General features: G+C 50.7%; 1 protein-coding gene across 4 annotated transcripts in view; it reads left to right on the forward strand.

Moving 5' to 3' along the window:
* The window catches only part of KDM2B (lysine demethylase 2B), a 106498-nt gene that overhangs the window by 82164 nt on the left and 5522 nt on the right, over positions 1 to 18812 (forward strand). For 3 of the 4 annotated variants that reach the window (XM_023746078.1, XM_014447207.2, XM_023746079.1), the window contains exons 13-18: positions 9347 to 9571; positions 16082 to 16225; positions 17236 to 17322; positions 17488 to 17757; positions 17943 to 18056; positions 18658 to 18696. In XM_023746078.1, coding sequence (XP_023601846.1) covers positions 9347 to 9571; positions 16082 to 16225; positions 17236 to 17322; positions 17488 to 17757; positions 17943 to 18056; positions 18658 to 18696 — 879 coding nt within the window. The remainder of the gene's footprint in view (positions 1 to 9346; positions 9572 to 16081; positions 16226 to 17235; positions 17323 to 17487; positions 17758 to 17942; positions 18057 to 18657; positions 18697 to 18812) is intronic. The other variant, XM_006104972.3, reaches the window with a different exon arrangement.

Genomic DNA, 18812 nt, shown 5'->3' on the forward strand with positions numbered 1-18812 from the left:
AAAAAAAGAAATGTCCTATTATTTTATAACCTTTTCTAATATATTTTATTTAAATTATTTTCATAAATCGACCAACTTGTTTATTTTCCATTTATATTAAAACATAGTGTGGCTCTGTGGGCTTGTATTTTTTAAGTAAAATCCTATCAAGTGTAACAGGGTTCTGTTTAATGAAGTCACTGTAATTCAAGGCTGCATCCTTTAAATACCATCTGGGAACTGCATTATCAGTCAACTTATATTATTATTGTGACCCATCATTCCATTTCAGATGACATGGGGAATTTGGAGGACGCCGCGGCCCGGAGGTGGGCGGTCCGGGCCCGTGGGCCCGACGGCCCGAGCTTTTGTCTGGGCGCTGCGCGCCCGCCGCCCGCCGTGGGCCGACGAGACAGGAGGGAGACAGGAAGGGGTGCGAGCCGCGGCCGGCGCGGGGAATCCGGAACCGGCGAGTGCGCTTCGCGGCAGAGGAAGCCGTGACCCCAGATGGCAGTATTCGGCCTCCGATGGGTTTAGAAGGGAAAGGAACCTCTCTGGGGAGCAGGGGGGAGAGATCTGTATAAAACAAAAGCCCCGGGTGTGTTTGTAGCGTGAATGTACTCCGGGAAGATTCGCGTTTAGGAAGCAGGAGAAGAAAGTGGAGGTTCTACGAAGTGTAATCTGTACGGTATTTGAAACAGGACGCGGGCGATGTAGACTTGTCCCCAGAATTAAGCGTCGGATGGTTGCGTTGTCATGCGGGCATGGGACTAGGTAAGGGGCTTGTTTATAATCCTGGGCGTCTTTCCTTGATGGGATAAAGATGTTTGGGGATGTTCAGGCCTAGATGCAGGGCGTTTTATCCTCCCATTAGGCGCGATTGAGGAAGTACTGTGTAGGTTGCACTTAAGTCTTATCTCACGTTATTGAGTGGCTTTACTTAGCAGAGACCAAGTTAAATTGAATGGTTTTCTGTTTGGTTGGATCGTCTTCAGGCACAGGTGCCTTATGAGATGTTCCTGAGTCTCCCTGGTTTTAGGAATTGGACTAACTCAGAGGCAACCTAAGTGGTTTGGGAGCTTGGAACTTTGATCACGTCGGTAGGTAGCGATGCCAATGAATGGTTCTCACATTCCTGCTGCTCAGTTCACACCTCAGCTCTAGGTTTGAAGGTTTCAGTTTAGTTTGGGCGCACCTAATCCCTGCCCACAGCTGACCATTTCTCTGTGGCATCTGGTCATTCATAAGACACTTCACACAGGGTACTGCACTTTGGTGTTTCGGGATCCAGGTTCCTGTGGCCTGTTTTGCTTTTGTTTTTTAATTTGGCCACGCTCTCTGGCCTTCGATAGGTGTAATGTTTGACACTGCATGAGACAAGACTTGGTATGTCTCTCTGGGCTAACAACCGCGTTTTCAGCTCCTGCCACTCCCGAGAGAGACCTCCACCAAGAGAGGACCTGTACTCCCGTAGCCAGATTTTGTTTCCCTCCTCAGTCAGCCAGTGTGGCACTTGGAGTTATCAGCCATGGAAGTTCTCGAGGTTGCGATGTTCGCTCTAAGACGATTTTCACACACACACACACACACACACACACACGCATTGAGGGAGAAGACCTCTAAGCCAGGTCAGTGGGCAACAGGTTTTTCTGTAGTCCTAACAGAAAATGGCTGTCCGCTAAGATAACCAGCATTGGGAACACTCTAAGCTATGGCTCCCTTGCCTCGAGCCTCCCTACTTCTTCCTCATCCTGTTTGTGGTGGTTTGGTTTTTTTTTTTTCAGTCTTGGGATTTCTTGGGCCTGCGTAGAAAAGTGGCTTCCTCCAAGGACCGCCAAGGCAGGTGTTTCCAAATGAAAGCGAGTCTCCAGGTTGCAGGCTCTAAACCTCACTCTTTCAAATAAGTCTCCTTCAGGGAGGGCTCCTCCATCCCACCCTGCCAGATGGGCTGGCACCATAGGAGAGGCCCTTCGTGAGGAGGCGTGGGAGACCTGGCATGTGGGTATGCAGGTGAACTTGCTCACCTGCTTAGTGCGAGGACCCAGTGGAGGCCCTGCCAGGAAGTTCCAGTCGCCCAGTCCATCCATCCCTGCAGCTGGGCCCAGCCCCTCCCCCACACCCCTCATCAGACTTTTCCTGCTGCCCGGGTAAAAGTGCTCGTCTCTCACCCCCACCCAAGGCAGGTGTCCAGTTCTGGGGACCATCGGGCTTCCTTAGGCCTGTTCTGCTGGGCTGGCCTGTCTGTCCCGTGCCTTCCCGCAGCGGCCTGGCTTCCTTCCCCCTGCTCCTGATGTCCGTCCTGTGGGACCAGAGCAAGGGGGTAATGTTGAGTGGAGGAAGACCCCTCCCCCACTCTCTACCAATGATCACCTTAGTCTGGGCCTTCTCCCCGTCGACTTCATTTGCTTTCCCAGTGCAGAATGTGTCTGAACATTCTTCAGCTCTGCTTTTCAGTTTGAGGAGCTGCCCCTTAAAGAAGGGCTTGTTAGTGAGAAGAATTCTTGTTCCATCTTGGGTGTTTTTGTGTTTATTTTACGCAGGCCCTGAAGTGAAAATAGTTTTATTCCTTTTTAAAACAATGTTTTTATTGATTTCAGAGAGAGGAAGGGAGAAAGGATAGAAACATCAATGAGAATCATCGATCGGCTGCCTCCTGCATGCCCCCTACTGGGGATCGAGCCTGCAAACCCAGGCATGTGCCCTAACCGTAATCAAACCATGACCTCTTGGTTCCTGGGTCAATACAATGCTCAACCACTGAGCCATACTGGCTGGACTTATTTCTTTTTATTTTTTTTTACATATATATATTTTATTTCTTTTTTTAAAATAAAAATGATTATTGCTTGTTTAAAGAGATGAATAATAGAAATTTATGAAGAAAATATTTCATAAATTTATGCAGCCCTAATCACTGTTACTCATTATAGCTTCTTAATGACATTTTAAGACAGGGGTCCTTGAATCTTCCTGAAATTATATGCATAAGTTTTGAGGCTGTACCTATGTGTATGTTCCTGGGTAGAAGGTCTTTAGCTTTCCTCAAACTCTCCAGAAACCCATCTCTTGGGTTCTGGTACCTGTGTTTTGTGGTGGTTTTTTTTTTTCTATCTCTTGCTCCTATAAACAGACTGAAGCCTTCCCTGGGTCTATAGGTGATTGTTAAGGGACCTCTGGTGCTGCTGAAATCCAGCTTTTCCTGGAAGGTCCATGATGCTCCAAGATTTGGGAGCAGCTATAATGTTGACATAAATCTGTTAAGCAATAGAATGCAACATTAGCATGACAAAGGAACTCCTCTGCTGTGGCTACCCCTTGTGGGGCTAGCAGTGTACCTGGCAGTGTGCTGCTGCTAGGGGTAGTTCGGTGGGAAACTGTCTTAATGGTGAACACGTCCACCCAGGTTTTACAGTTTTTCTCACTGACTCCCCGTGACAGTTGAAACTCTGGCCAGCTCTCTTCTTGAAACTGTTCCCTGGCTCGGGGGTGCCACACCACCTGCTGCCTTGCCTGCCGTTCTGACCATTCAGCAGCTTGCTCTTTGTCACCTGACCCTGAGATGTTTTCAGTCTTGAAGGTACTGCTCAGGACCCTCTTTTCACTCTGCCCATCCTGCCTGGACAACCTCCTGGACTTCAGTTTACCACTATTGCCGATTCCCAGTTGTATGTGTCAGCTCCGGTCCCTCCTGCCTGCTGGCCACTTTCCTTGGATGTCCCATGGGCTCCTCACATTCCACAGCGGAGCCATTGTTCTCCGTCTTCTCCTAAGCCCCTTGTTCTCTTGTTGCTCAAGCCAGAAACCTCCAGGTTTTTCAGGACGCTGCCTGCCTGCACACCCCATGTTCACTCAGCCTCCCGGATCTTCGAACAGTGGGTCAGCGTCTAAAATACCTCCTGAGTCATCCCCTCCTCTCATTCCTCCGATTCATGCCTTCATAATCTTCAGCTGGACTGCTTGCTGTGGGATCCTCATCTCATCTCCCTGCCTTTCGTCTCACCCACTGCCCAAAAAGTACTCCCCACATTCTGGCCAGAATCCGATCGTGTTGCTCCTGCATATAAAATCCTTGGACGACCCTTCCAGGAGCCACCATTTCTCATGTGGCCCACGAGGCTCTGCTGGGTTAGGCTCCTGCCACCGCAGGGCTGTTCGTCCGCAGCCATATCAAGCGATTCCTTCGATGTGTCGTGTTGTTTCACATCTCTATCTTACTCTTCCTTCTGCCTAGAATATCCACTCCCTAACCCCACCCCTACCCCTGGCCTGCCGAGTCCTAGTCCCCCTCTAAGACTCTGTGTAGTCACCACCTCCTGTGTCTGTGACACTTTTCCCAACCTCCCTCCCCAGTGAAAGGAGGCATTTCTCGGATCAGCACACCAGAGTGCAGCTTTTGAGCCACTCTCTGGGTTTGTATCTCGGCTTCTCACTTATCGGCACTATGGCTTAGGGGAGAGTACTTGACTATGCTGTCCCTCAGTTTCCTCACTGCTAAATAGAAATAATGATTTCCACCTCATTGATTATTGATACAGATGTTGAGGTGTTAACTTCTGATATTATCATCGTGTTGCATTGCGTTCATGTGGTTACAGTCTATATCCCCCCCACCCCCATCCCCCAGGCTGTAGCGCTTTTGAGAGTTGTGAACTGCTCTTACTCATCTTTATAATTCCAGCATTGAATCTGGTACATAATTCGTAGCCTGAAAACACTTGGGTAGGTAGGTGGGTGGATGTGTGAGTGAGGGGGTTAATGAACAGGTCTCACGTGCGCATCACATATCTATAGACTAGTGGTGTTGAACATCTTTTTTAAAAAAATATTTTTATTGATTTCAGAGAGGAAAAAGAGAGAAAGAGAGAGATGGAAACATTAATGATGAGAGAGAATCATTGATTGGCTGCCTCCTGCACACCCCCTACTAGGGATCGAGCCACAACCCCGGGCATGTGCCCTGACCTGGTTCGTAGGTTGAGGTTCAACCATTGAGCCTCACCGGCCGGGCTTGAACATCTTTTCCTGTGCTTACTGCCCACTTGTTTACCTGTTTTGGAGAACTAAATCCTTTGCTTATTTTTAATTTGGGATTTTTTTTTTTAATTGTTGAGTCGTTCGAGTTCTTTATGTATTCTGGATACCAGCTTCTTTCCAGATACATGATTTACAAGTATTTTCTCCTATTCTGTGGTCTTTTTCATTATATAGAGCTCTTCAAGCACAACAGTTTTTAAGTTTAAGTTCAGCTTATCTTTTCTCCTTTTTCTTCTTTTGAAGTCTAGCTTATCTTTTTTCTTTTGTTGCCTGTGCCTTTGGCGTCATCCAGAAAACCCTTGCCTAATCCAAGGCCATGAAGATTTATCCTTAAACTTTCTTCGAAGAGTTTTATTGTTTTAGCTCATTTAGATCAGTGGTTCTCAACCTTCCTAATGCCGCGACCCCTTAATACAGTTCCTCATGTTGTGGTGACCCCCAACCATAAAATCATTTTCGTTGCTACTTCATAACTGTAATGTTGCTACTGTTATGAATCGTCATGTAAATATCTGATATGCAGGATGTATTTTCTTTTTTTTTTTTTTTGAGACAATCACCTTGCAAGGTATATTTATATCTAATCACTGTGTTATCAGTACACCTGAAACTAATATAATATTACATGCCAACAATAATTAAAAATAAATTTTAAATAAAGCACATGTGTCCAGAAACAGCTCTGAACTGTGTTTTTATACATTTTACCTCTAGCCTGAAGACTATTTTATACCATATATAGTAGCAATGAGATATTTTAAAGACAAACTATGGCAGTTGAATATCATTTAACTACTTTGTCAAAAGTAGTCCATTCTCACATCCCTTACAGGATGTATTTTCATTGTTACAAATTGAACATAATTAAAGCATAGTGATTAATCACAAAAACAATATGTAATTATATATGTGTTTTCCGATGGTCTTAGGCGACCCCTGTGAAAGGGTCGTTCGACCCCCAAGGGGTCGCGACCCACAGGTTGAGAGCCGCTGATTTAGGTCTTCAACCCATTTTTTAGTTAGTTTTTATATGTAGTGTGAGGTAGGGGTCTAACTTTATTTTTTTGCTTATGGATATCGATTTGTTGAAAAGACACTTCTCCCTCCCCCGAATTGTCTTGACACTTGACATCTTTGTTTGAAACTGTGGCAGCAGCCGCGTTTCCAGCTTGCTTTGGCAGCCAGCTCGAGGGGTCGGAATTAAGGTCCTCAGATCAGCGGCTCCTTACACTCTTCTTTTGAGGCCTTATCTGTCATTTCTGTCATTTGCTCTGTTATTTTTTTGGATGTCTCAGCTGCCATCGAGATCCAGACGGGCTTGTTTTTCCATAGATTAGAAAGATGCTTCTCGCGATAGGAATGTGCTTTGGAAAGCACGGGAAGGTGGGCTTGTTTCAGGCACATCCTGGCTCCGGGACTCTGGCTGGATTGACCCAACGTGTTTTCCGAGGGACACTGAGTTTGTGGCCAGTGAGGCCACAGGCCCGCCTCAGCGGCTGTTGATACCTGCCATTCCTGAGTGGGAGGGGAGAGGCCTATTTGGATCTTGGAATTTTTAAAATGTTTATTCAGTTCTTCACCAAAGAAGCTAGTCCTTGGAAGTTGGCCCCTGCGCTGCCCTCTCTACCCGACTGGAAGCTCTGGATACCACCACCCCCCCCCCCCCCCGCCCCCCGGTTGCTCATGTGACAGGAGGTGTACTCTTCCGCGCTGTGAAGAGAGGGAGAAACCGTCCTGGTTTCCATTTCTCTGGAAGCACATTTCTCTGGAAGCACATGTGCTTCTCTGCACCTCCTGTTGGCGCCCACCTTACCAAGGGTGTTGAGGCACTAGCTGTGAACCCCTCCCAGGGGCGTGCGCACTCTGGGGGGCTCTCACCCTCTTTGCCTTTAGTCCTGGTCTGCAGTATTCCGAGCATGGCCCGAGGGCATGCACAGCCTCTGCTGACTCAGCGACCAGGGGCAAGTCACTGAACCTCCAGCTCCAGTTTCCTCATCTGAACAACAGCATCTCACTGGGTTATTATTGGGAAAATTAGGGAATATCACACGTGAAATATGAGCACAATAGTGCGTACTCAGCAGATAGCCACCTTCTCTGCTGTCAGTGTCCTTGTCATTGCTTAGTTTTTAGGCCCTCGGTCCCTTATGTTCCATTCTCAAATCCAAAGACTCTGAAAACTGATCTTTTTTTTGCCCTAGCCAGCTTGGCTCAGTGGATAGAGCATCATCCTGTGGACTGAAGGGTCCCGAGTTCGATTCCGGCCAAGGGCACATGCCTGGGTTGCGGGCTCCATCCCCAGTGTGGGGTGTGCAGGAGGCAGCCAATCAGTGATTCTCTCTCATCATGGATGTTTCTATCTCTCTTCTTCTCCCTTCCTCTCTGAAATCAATAAAGAAATATATATATTTTTTTTAAAAAACTGATCTTTTTTTTTTAACTGCTCCTCTGGCAGCAAGACCTGACCTGCACAATATGTAGGCCAATTTGGCATTATCACTACGAAATGTGCAACTCGGGGGTGGCCCAGGCCTTCCTGGGATGTTGTGCAAGGACAGTGCAAGGAGACTGTGAGACCCTTCGCCGCTCGAAGGAAGAGTCACCGGTGTTGAGGCAGCCCCGGAGGTGGGCAGGCACGGCTGAGCTGGGTGTGGCTTTGTGGGAGATGAGGACAAAGGGGTCCGGGGAGCCGGTTTAGCATCCCCCTTCCCGCTGTGGAGTTCAGAGCACGTGGAGCTGGATTAAGATCAGAGCAGCAGCACCTGGTGGAGTGGGCCCCACAGTTGTCTGAGGCCTTGCGGTCTCCTCGAATGCTACAGGCTGCTGGGAAAATAAAGAAAATGGATGAGGGTGAGGCTTTATTCGCAGAGCAAGGTGGACTGTTTCTCTTCCTGAGGTGGTTGTGCGTTTCCCGTGGGTTGGGGGAGTGGTGTGTCATGGGAGGGGAAGGAGGGCCTCAGCACAGTCGTGGTCCTGTGACCAGCAATTAACATGCAAAGGCTGGAGCTGGACTGAAGCTTGCTGAGCTGGCTGAGAAGGGGCTTTGAGTATTAACTGCCATTCATATCAGATAGTTTGGGGATGAGTCATGGTCTCTCTGACAGAGGGGTGAGCCATTCTCCAGCAAACGCGTGCCACTTAGACAAGACGCACTCGGCATCCTGGTCCTTCCCTCTTCTGATCGTAGGTCGACAGGGGACCTCAGCAGACAGCGTCCCCCAGGGGCTGACCGGGAGCTCCACCACAGATTCTCGTTTGCAGGAGGCTCGGGCTGGTGGCCAGCATACAAGGACCTCTGAACAGGACACTGGCGCGTTCACTGTTTAGCATTTAATTTACCTGCCGTTTCCTTCTGAGTCACGGGGAGGAAGGGTTTGGAGCCCATTTCGAGAAGGGCCCGGAAGTCAGGGCTCCGTAGGGTTACTGTCTCGTTCTCCTGGGGTCTGTTTGGTTTATTGAGCGCATTCGATGTCCATCGTCTTGTGGAAGGAAAGCGGTGACAAGACACCCTTGATCCCTGCCTTCCTGAGCCCCTTGTCTCAGAGGGAAGGCCTGCTGACAGGCAGGGATGATAGTGCTGTGAGGGCCGTGCAGGGTGGCCAGGGAGCCCTGTGGGAGAAAGCAGTGTGGGCTGGGGCCTGCAGGGAGAGTGGGCGGTAGCCACGTGGCGGGGAGGGTGTTCCTGGCCCAGGGAACAGGCTGACCGCTGGCCCCGTGTGGCCTCTCTGGGGAGGCACAGTCACAGGGCCTGTCCTCCAGCGTGGGGCCGCGGGAGGGTCTTGAGCCAGGGCGTCGGTCAGAAGCCGGGGTGGCCGCGGTGTTAGGTTCCTGGGGCTGCCATACGAAGAACCACAGCTGGGTGGTTTAAAGCAACAGCAACTTAAGTCTCTCGCAGCTCGGAGGCCCGAAGTCTGCCCTCAAGGTGTGGACAGGGCCGTGCTTGCTCCCAAGGCTGTAGGCGAGGATCCTTCCGCATCTCTTCCCGCTTCGGGCACCGACTGGCATTTCTTGGCTCCTCGAGGCATCACATCGCCGGCTTCTCCCTGTGTCTTCACATGGGCTCCCTCTGGGCTGTGTCCCAATTGCCCCCTTTCACGCCACCAGTCATGTTGGGTTGGGGCCCATCCGATGACTTGGCTTTAATTCGGTTACCTCTGTAAAGACCCTGTCTGCACATAAGGTCCCATTCTGAGGTCCCGGGGTTACACGCTGACATATATTTTTTGGGGGAGGGGGATACAAGCCAACCTGTACTGCCATCTGCTGGGGGTCTGGCCCACCCTGCAGCCTCGCGTTTCACCGGTCTTCACCGGTCCTGTGTGTTCTCCTGCAGAACCGGGCCATAGGGAGGCCCAAAGGGAAGCTGGGCCCCGCCTCCGCGGTGAAGTTGGCCGCCAACCGGGCCACAGCGGGAGCTCGCCGGCGCCGGACGCGATGCCGCAAGTGCGAGGCCTGCCTGCGGACCGAGTGCGGCGAGTGCCACTTCTGCAAGGACATGAAGAAGTTCGGGGGCCCCGGGCGGATGAAGCAGAGCTGCATCATGCGGCAGTGCATCGCGGTGAGTGGCACGAGGGGCCTCCCGGCGCCGCAGGACCGGCGCTCCTCTGCAGTAGACCCGGCGCCCCTACACCGGGCCGGTCTGTTTCTCTGCTTACAGAGAAGGTTCCCGCAGCAGAAACTCCCGAGAGACGCGCCCTCGGGGAAGAAAGGGGCTGCGATGAGTGCTGTTTTCAGATTCCACAGGGCAGAGCTTCCTGCCGTGTGCGCGGCTCCTTTTTCTTCATCGTCTGATGGTCTTACACCTCCTTCCTCCCCTGGATGACCGGGTGCTTTGAAGTCTCTGCCATTAGGGAGGTTAGGGCAGCCTATCCCGTCTGTGACCCCGTTGCCAGCATTTATGATCCAGCTCATGTAGGCCCTCCCTTCCTTCCTGTCCTACCTTCAAAGTCCGAGGTCTGGGTGGAAGGTCAGTGCTCCTCCTGAAGGGGCAGCCCCCGAGAAAGAGGCTGATTTATGGGGCTCCGGCCGCCGCAGAGCCCGGCCAGCCCTCCCCACCGCCTGCCTCCCCTCGCCTCGGGCGGTGCCCCAAGACAGGTCAGTGGACACAGACTCTGACAACTTGGCATGGCCCATGGTCTGCCTGTGGGTTCCCTCCCGCATGCACCCATGCAGTCCGCTTTCCCTGGGGCGCTGCTTTCAAGGCCCGGGGGTCCTCCCTGTGGGGGGAGGGACACAGGATCCTGGGCGAGCTACTCCCAAGGCCCAGCCTGGCGTCCTCCAGCCTGCTGTGCCCTCCAAGCCCAGGGGCACCTCCCCCTTGTCCCTCGACAGGACACACTGTGTTTTGTTTTTTATTGTAAAAAATTCATAACAAAATTTACAACTTTAACTTTTGTTTTTTTGGCAAAATAAATATATTTTTGTGCTATATTCAATACATATGTATAAGGATTTTTGTGGGGTTTTTTGCATAAGAAACATTTTATTCGTACTTAAACTTACTAAAAGTCGATAAGCTCCAATAAATTATCACAATATATTTTCACTTTCTTTTTTCAAAATTTTATTGTACTTATTTCCTAAATAAACAGGCAAAAATCCACTCCCCGATCCACACAACCAAATAAACAGATATATCAATTTCAGTGCACAAATAAAACATTTTTCTTCTGATCAAACAGGTGGTTTATGTTCACCAATTATTTTTTATTTCTATTTTTTTTAAAGGTTTTTTGGAGGATTTTTAAAATATAGTTTACATTCAATATTATTTTGTATTGGTTTCAGGTGTACAGCATAGTGGTTAGACAATCATCTACTTTACACAGTGTTCCCCCTGATACTTCCAGTGCCCATCTGGCCCTGTATATAGTTAGCACAGTATTATTGACTATATTTCCTATGCTGTATTTTACATCCCCATCATCTTAACCAGTTTTAAGTGTATAGTACAGTCATACAACCTATATGCCCATTGTTGTGAAACCGATCTCTGGGACTTTTTCATCTTGCCAAATGGAAACTCTATATCCATTAAACCACAACTCCTCTTTCCCCCTCCCCACCCGCCAACCCCTGGCAGCCACCTTTCTACTTTCTCCTTCTCAGTAGGACTACTTTAAAAGCTGCATGTGAGTGGAATCAGACAGGGTTTCTCCCTCTGGGACCGGCTTATTTCATCCAGCATAATCCTTTTACGGCTCATCCACGCCGGAGCCTGTGATAGGATTTCATTCTTTTTAAAGGCTGCATGCTATTCCATTGTGTGTTATCTACCGCATTTTCTTCATTCTTTCCTCTGTCCTTGGACATTAAAGTTGCTTCCCCCTCTTGGCTATTGTTAATGATGCTGTGATGAGCATGAGTGTGCCGATACCTCTTTGAGGTCCTTTTTTGAATTCTTTTGTATATATTCCCAGAAGTGGGATTGCTGGATCCTATGTAGTTCTATTTTTTTTTTAAGTTTTTGAGGAACCTCCACACTGTTTTCCATCGTGGCTGCACCATTTCACATTCCCACCAACTGTGCACGAGGGTTCCAGTTTTCCCCACGTTTCTTGTTTTCTCCACAATTTCTCGTTATTTTCTGTTTGTTTTTATTTTATTAGAGTGGCCATCCCAGTAGGTATGAGGTGTGATATCTCGTTATGGTTTTGATTTGCATTCCCCTGATGATGAGTGATATTGAGCTTCTTTTTGTAGGTTCAATACGTGATGACGTCTGTGGGGCTTTTTTGGAGAAATGACTTGAAGTCCTTTGCCCAATTTCTAAATTGGATTGCTTATGTTTTTGTGGTTGTAGTGGGAGCCCTTTGTATAATTTGGACATTAACCACTTATTCACATAAATGATTTGTAAATATTTCCTCCCACCCATAGGTTGCCTTTTCACTGTTGATTATTTCCTTTGCTGTGCAGAAGTTTTTAAGTTTCATTGCTTCTGTTTTTGTTACATGTACCCAGGTCATTTGTATGGATTTCAGGGAATTTGAGATCCCCCTTGAAATTAAATACAGATTTTTATCTGTGTGCATGCGTGGGTGCATTTTTGTAGAGAGGTGGTCCATGTGACTTGTTGTGTTCTGTCGGGATTTGAGAGGTTGTCTGTAGAGACTGTTGTTTTTGAAAACAGTGTCACCTAAAACTGGGTGTGTTGGCCATGACCTGGGACTGTCTCTCCTCTTTAGCCTTGTTTTTTCTCTTCCACCCTCTCCCTCCCGCCCAGTGTCCCAGGCCCAGTTAGAGGAAACCTGTCTCTGCTACCACCTATTCTTTTTATATATATATTATTGATTTCAGAGGGAGATAGAGCCCAAGCCAGTTTGGCTCAGGGGATAGAGTGTCGGTCCTGCGGACTGAAGGGTCCTCCCTGGCTCCTGCAGGAGGCGACCAATTGATGTGTCTCTCTCACGTCAGTATTTCTCTGTCTTACCCTCTCTCTTCTACAAATCAATGAAAAATATCTTTGGGTGAGGATTAAAAAAAGAGAGAGAGAGAGAGAGAAATAAAACATCAGTGATGAGAGAGAATCATCAATAGGCTGCCTCCCGCACACCCCACACTGGGAATTGAACCTGCAACCCGGGTATGTGCCCTGACCAGGAATCGAACCATGACCTCCTGGTTCATAGGTCGACGCTCAACCACTGAGCCACGCCAGCCAGGCCTGTCACCTATTCTTTGCGGTTCTGGTCCTAGTCCAGTACCTGGCACAGTCAGTGCTGGTTGAAGGAAACCTCACATTTATGTGTCTCCTCCTTCCCACCCTGATGTGGCTTTTGGAACTGATTGCAAATGCAGTCTTGGCATGACCGGCGGGGGTGGGGGGGGGGTATGGGGGAGGCTTCTTACTCTTCTTCCAGCCCTTCCACTTTGTCGGATGTTTCACTACCCGTCTTCCTTTTCTGGGCCTACTCTCTCGAGGTGCCAGAGCCTCCTTCTTCCCTCAGCAGCCTTCCCTTTGCCCCCTCTTCCCACAGAGGCTTCCCCGCAGTCTTGATCCCTTCCCACCGTCCAGCACCATCTCCAGCTCCTGGGCTTCCTCTCCTGGATCTGTGCTTCCTTTTGTTTCTCCTCTCATCACTCTTTCAGTCAGACGCCTACCCCATCCTGGACCAGCGCCCTCAGTGTGTCCCAGTGCGCTCCCCTCTTCTCTCCTCTCTGAGCCCAAATTCCCCGGCTCTGTGCCTCCTCCAGCGCCGCCTCTGCTGCTCCCGGCAACACCTGGACACGACTTAGCTCCGTTTCCCTAGAATTCCTGCATGATCTGCCTTCATCTTCCTAAAAACCTTGAGGAGCAGCTGTCTCCCTCATCACTGTTCCCCTCTCGGCCACTTGCTTCAGGCTTTAGCAGATGTTCCTTAAGTATTTGTTGAAGGAATGATGATTCTCTTACCTTCCTTATGTTCTATTTATTTGAATTTCAATGTTTGTGCCATTTTGTAGATTTTTTCCCACTGGGATGTACAGTGGCGTATATATCTGTATATCCCTGCGTACTCGAAGCTCCTCTAACTCAGTTTATTAAATGTTGCCTGTGTGGTTCCTCTGGATCCCTGTGCCAGGTGCTGGGAGGCAGGTGTGTAGAAAGGCAGCGTGTCAGGGCAGGGGGTTTAACGGCCTTGCCCCTCTTCAATATCATTAGGACCCAAAGAGCTTTTGCTTCTGTGGCTTATTTACTTATTAAAATGACTATATTCAGAATTAACACTGAACTCATTAAAAAATAATAAGAAATCCACTTCATGAAAACATAAATAACATTTTTATGAGAAGTAACTACATCTTCCAAACAAAAATGGTTAGTGGAAAGAATGGCAATGTGTTCTGTTTTTGTAAATCTCTTTCATGCCTGGTCCGTTAGAAAAGACCTGGATGTTCGTATCTGTTTCAATATTCATTGTATTGCGATGTTTTTGAGGAACCATATGAGGACTGTCTGGCCTCACTCAGGTGCGTGGCTGAAAAGGCAGGAGTGTTTTTAACGGTCATTTCAGATCATCGTGGGTATTTTTTCAGGTATTCCACCCGCACTCAACCGTGGCAGTTTCTTAAAGGTTAATTGTAATGTGGACTCTGAAACTGTTATCAATGAACTTTTTCGTAGTTACCTAAATGTCATTAGTCGTTCTTGCCCCTGAAATAGCTCATTTGCTCATAGATGATGTTGCAACATCATGCTTTAGCCATTTAGAAAATACTGGTGCCCTGAGTTACGCAGCTTTTCTAAATATTGGTGCACAGCGTTGTACAAAAAAAACAACAACACTCAAAACCACATTTGCTAACACTGCTACCAATCGCGTCAGGAAGGTCTTTGGGAAGCTGTTGGGTTCATAGTGGCTAACGTAAGTTTTCTAAGATTCTAATTTCTGTTTGAAAATTAGCATCGTATAGCATCGTATCATTTGCAGCCCAAGCTGTAAGTTATTTCTCTGGAAACGACAGGCTCCCTAGTTCCGTCTTTGAGGAAATAATGCCCATATCCGTGGGCTTTTCTAAAAGTCCTTCCAAGTAGAATGATGTTCTGGAGGAAGTGGCCAGCGAGCCCTCAGCTTGGCCACGTGAGTGCTTCTGCTTCAGATGGCCCCCGCTTGGCATGCGGCAGAAGCACTTCCCTATTTTGTCACACAGAATGGTAAAGGGATCAAGGGCCAAGGTTTCATTTATTTGTTTTATTTTATTAAATTTATCTTTATTGTTGAAAGTATTACAGATGTGTCTCCCCTCTGCCCCCATTGACCCTCTACACCAGGGGTCCTCAAACTTTTTAAACAGAGGGCCAGTTCACTGTCCCTCAGACCGTTGGAGGGCCGGACTATAGTTTAAAAAAAAAACTATGAATAAATTCCTATGCACACTGCACATACCTTATTTTGAAGTAAAAAAAACAAAACGGGAACAAATACAATATTTGTATTTGCATGTGGCCCGCGGGCCGTAGTTTGAGGACCCCTGCTCTACACCCTGCTCCCTCCCCTCCCCAGGCCTTCACCACACTATTGTCTGTCCATGGGTTATGCATATATGCATATAAGTTCTTTGGTTAATCTCTTTTTCCTGCTCCCACCTTTCCCTCTGAAATACCTTAGTCTGCTTCATGCTTCAGTGTCTCTGGATCTATTTTGTTAAGGGTCGATGTCTTAGTAAAATTAACCATTTTTGCTGCTTCATCAAAGACACTCTTAAATGAAACTGGGGATCTTTTTAATGACTGCGTGGCCGGGAGTAGCCCAGTGACCGCCAGTGCACTGTGAGCCCGGCCCTGTCTAGTGCCATCACCCAGCAGCGCATACCGTCAACACTGAAAAAGGCAGATAACGTCTTAGTATCGTTCTTTTCTTTTTTAAATATATTTTATTGATTTCAGAGAGGAAAGGAGAGGGAGAGAAACATCAGTGATGAGCGATAATCATTGATTGGCTGCCCCTTGCACGCCCTCTACTTGGTATGGAGCCTGCAACATGGTCATGTGTCCTTGACCAGAATCGAACCCGGGACTCTTCAGTCTGCAGGCCGATGCTCTATCCACTGAGCCAAACTGGCTAGGGCTTAGTATTGTCCTGAAGAGGGTTTTGACTTACCTCCCAGTCCTCCTTGTGAAGGTCTTGGGGACCCCGGAGTCCATGGCCCAGGCTTTGATACCCCTGGGGAAATGCAGCCTCAGCCCCCACAGAGCTGGACTCACTCCACACCTCCTCCAGGTCTCCTCAAGTGTGAGGCCCTCCCTGACCTCCACGTTTCAGACTAGCCCGCCTTCCACCCCTGGCCCTGGCCCTGCTTGCTGTATTTTTCTCCATACCCCTTGCCACCATATAATATACTGTATTCTCCACTTTGTCCTCCTCCCTCCAGTAAGATTCAAGCTCAGGATGGCAGAGGCGTTTATTGCTATACTCCCAGCGCTACGGGTAGTTAGTACCTGGCGCACAGAGGTAGTCGTGTTAAGTCTTTGAATGAGTGACTGAATGAATGACAGTGGCAGGCCGGAGGAGAGTAGCTCATGCCTTTGCCCCGTTCCCCATGGGGTCCCGGCCCCTGTTGACTTCTGCTCTCCCCGGTTCTCCAGCCAGTGCTCCCCCACACCGCCGTGTGCCTAGTGTGTGGCGAGGCGGGGAAGGAAGACACGGTGGAAGAGGAAGAAGGCAAGTTTAACCTCATGCTCATGGAGTGCTCCATCTGCAACGAAATCATCCACCCTGGATGCCTTAAGGTGAGCGGCCCCAGGGGGCACCTGGCTATGCTGCTCGACACCCCTCCTCGGGGCCTCTAGTGTTGGTGAAGCTCGGGGGGCAGGGGACGCTTAGATTCCTCCCATGGAGGACCCTCACATCTGGGGGATTCTGTGTGTCAGATACGAGCTGAGGGCAAGAAGGGTCTGGAGTAGCTCAGACCTCAGGCACAGGTGCAGGGCTCCCCCCACCCCCAGGCAGTACCTCAGAACTACAGGGTTTCCAGAGGCTCCACCTGGGCCAGAGGGAGACTTGCTGGGACCCTGGCTCGGGGCTTCTGACCGAACCGGGGCCTGGCCAGGTGAGGGCCCATAACCCTGGGGGGTGGTGTTCCTGGGTGCCGGGGACCTGCCCTCGGTGTGTGCAGCAGGGCTGCCGTCTGGGGGCGGCCGTGCTGTACCTGCCTGTCTTGGGCAGCAGGTTCTTCCTTTGAAAGGAAGGGACTGTTGTGGGCTGGCACACAGCTTCTGTCCCAGGAGAATGTCAACATACCTGGCACCTCCCTGTCAGCTTGTGTGCATCTGTGTGTCTTAAAGAGGTCAGGGTGGGCCTGCCCCAAATGGCACCTCGGCCCTGCGTGGCCCCTTTCCCTGGGTGGCCTAGCCGGTCTGTGGTGACGCTCACCGCCCCCTCTCTCTCACACACACACACAGACTCTCACTCTGAAGGGGACGCTTTGCTGTTCCCAGACTTTGGAAGTCAGACCACCACGTCTTAATTGCCTGGTTACTTCTCTCTCCCAGATCAGAAGCTCCTCCAGGGAGGGGACAGCAGGTCTGACTTGCTCACACCCAGCACCGCCCAGTACAGGGCTAGTGAATGAATTCAGAGTCACCTGTCTTAACCACTCTTGTTTTCTTTTAGCCAAAGATGGGCTGGAAATGGCATTGGGGATGGGGGGTGGGGACGAGGTGGGGGGGGAATTAATGCTCCTGGCAGAGGTGGCCTCTTCCAACCCCCTCCCTGTTTGCTGACTGGCTGTCCCTGGCAGATTAAGGAGTCAGAGGGCGTCGTCAACGATGAGCTTCCAAACTGCTGGGAGTGTCCGAAGTGTAACCACGCCGGCAAGACCGGGAAAGTGAGTGCCGGGCTCCCAATCCCAGGGGTCAACCCGGGAGGGACGGGCGGACCTCGGCCTTGCCAGTCCAACCTGTGCCCACATGGTTGGCTGGTGGGTGCTCTGGGCTCAGGGCAGGGCGCTCGTCCAAAGATATACAGTGCGCCTGTCCCTTCTCTCTTTTTGGCCTACAAGCAAAAGCGTGGCCCTGGCTTCAAGTACGCCTCCAACCTGCCCGGCTCCCTGCTCAAGGAGCAGAAGATGAACCGGGACAACAAGGAAGGCCAGGAGTCGGCCAAGCGGAGGAGTGAGTGTGAGGAGGCGCCCCGGCGGCGGTCCGATGAGCACCCCAAGAAGGTGCCCCCAGACAGCATCCTGCGCCGAAAGTCAGACGATGTGCACCTGAGGAGGAAGCGGAAATACGAGAAGCCCCAAGAGCCGAGTGGACGCAAGCGAGTATGTCCTGGGAGGGGAGGGGCGGGGCGCGGCGCGGGTGGCCTAGCCGGTCCCAGGGGCAGGGGGGCGGGGGCGGGGGAGAACTCGGGACCCTGGCCTCTGGCTGCCCTGAGCAGGTCCTGAGAGCCCCGCCCAACAGAAAGGAGGGGGAAACCAGCCAGTCACTCCTCTTCCCACCCCTTTAGGCCTCGACTCTTCAGACGTCCCCTGGTTCCTCCTCTCACCTGTCGCCGAGGCCCCCTCTAGGCAGCAGCCTCAGCCCTTGGTGGAGATCCAGCCTCACCTACTTCCAGCAGCAGGTGCGCCCACTTCGCCCCGCCCTCCCGACGCCCTGGGGACTTGCCAGCCCCAGGCCACCCCGAACCCCGCCCCCCTGGTTCTCCAGACCCCGAGCTTCCCAGGCCTCTGCCCAGATCACTGGCTGGGGTCCTGGCGCGGGGCCTCGGAGGCTGAACTGTGGCTGAACTGTGGCGGGGCAGCCCTGCGGATCTGGGAAACCTCGGTGGCCCCGCTCCGCCCACTGGCCCTTCCAGCATCAGCCACCAGGTGGCGCCTGGTTCTGTTCTCCCCGCTCTGGCCGTAAAGGCTCTGCTGGGATCCCACAGGCCCTGCCTCCAGGACGCTCCCAGGGCCAAGTCCACCTGAACGGGCCACTGCATATCTCTGGGTCTGTCCCAGGGTGGGAGGTCAGCTGGGTGGGAACAGTTGGGCCACACTACCCTGCCCCCAGCCTCTTCCTTAAAACCAGCCGGCAGGGCCCCCCATCAGAGTGGGTTTGGGGGGAGGTGCCCCTCCAGCCCCTACTCTAGAGATCACGGACTGGTGGTGGGGCTGGGTGCAGAGGGGACCAAATCCCTCGAGCCTGGGAGCAAGCTCTGCATCCTTTCTGTTCTGTGACAGCTGAAACCTGGCAAAGAAGATAAGCTTTTCAGGAAAAAGGTACCCACTGTCCCTCCCCTGCCCTCCCCTCCCTTTCCTTCACCTCACGCCTGGACTGGGGCAGGATCCTGGGAAGAGGGTGGGGAGGCCTGAGTGGATGCAGCCCTGAGCGGGGA

Source organism: Myotis lucifugus, unplaced genomic scaffold, assembly GCF_000147115.1.
Source record: "Myotis lucifugus unplaced genomic scaffold, Myoluc2.0 scaffold_626, whole genome shotgun sequence".
Lineage (NCBI taxonomy): Eukaryota > Metazoa > Chordata > Mammalia > Chiroptera > Vespertilionidae > Myotis > Myotis lucifugus.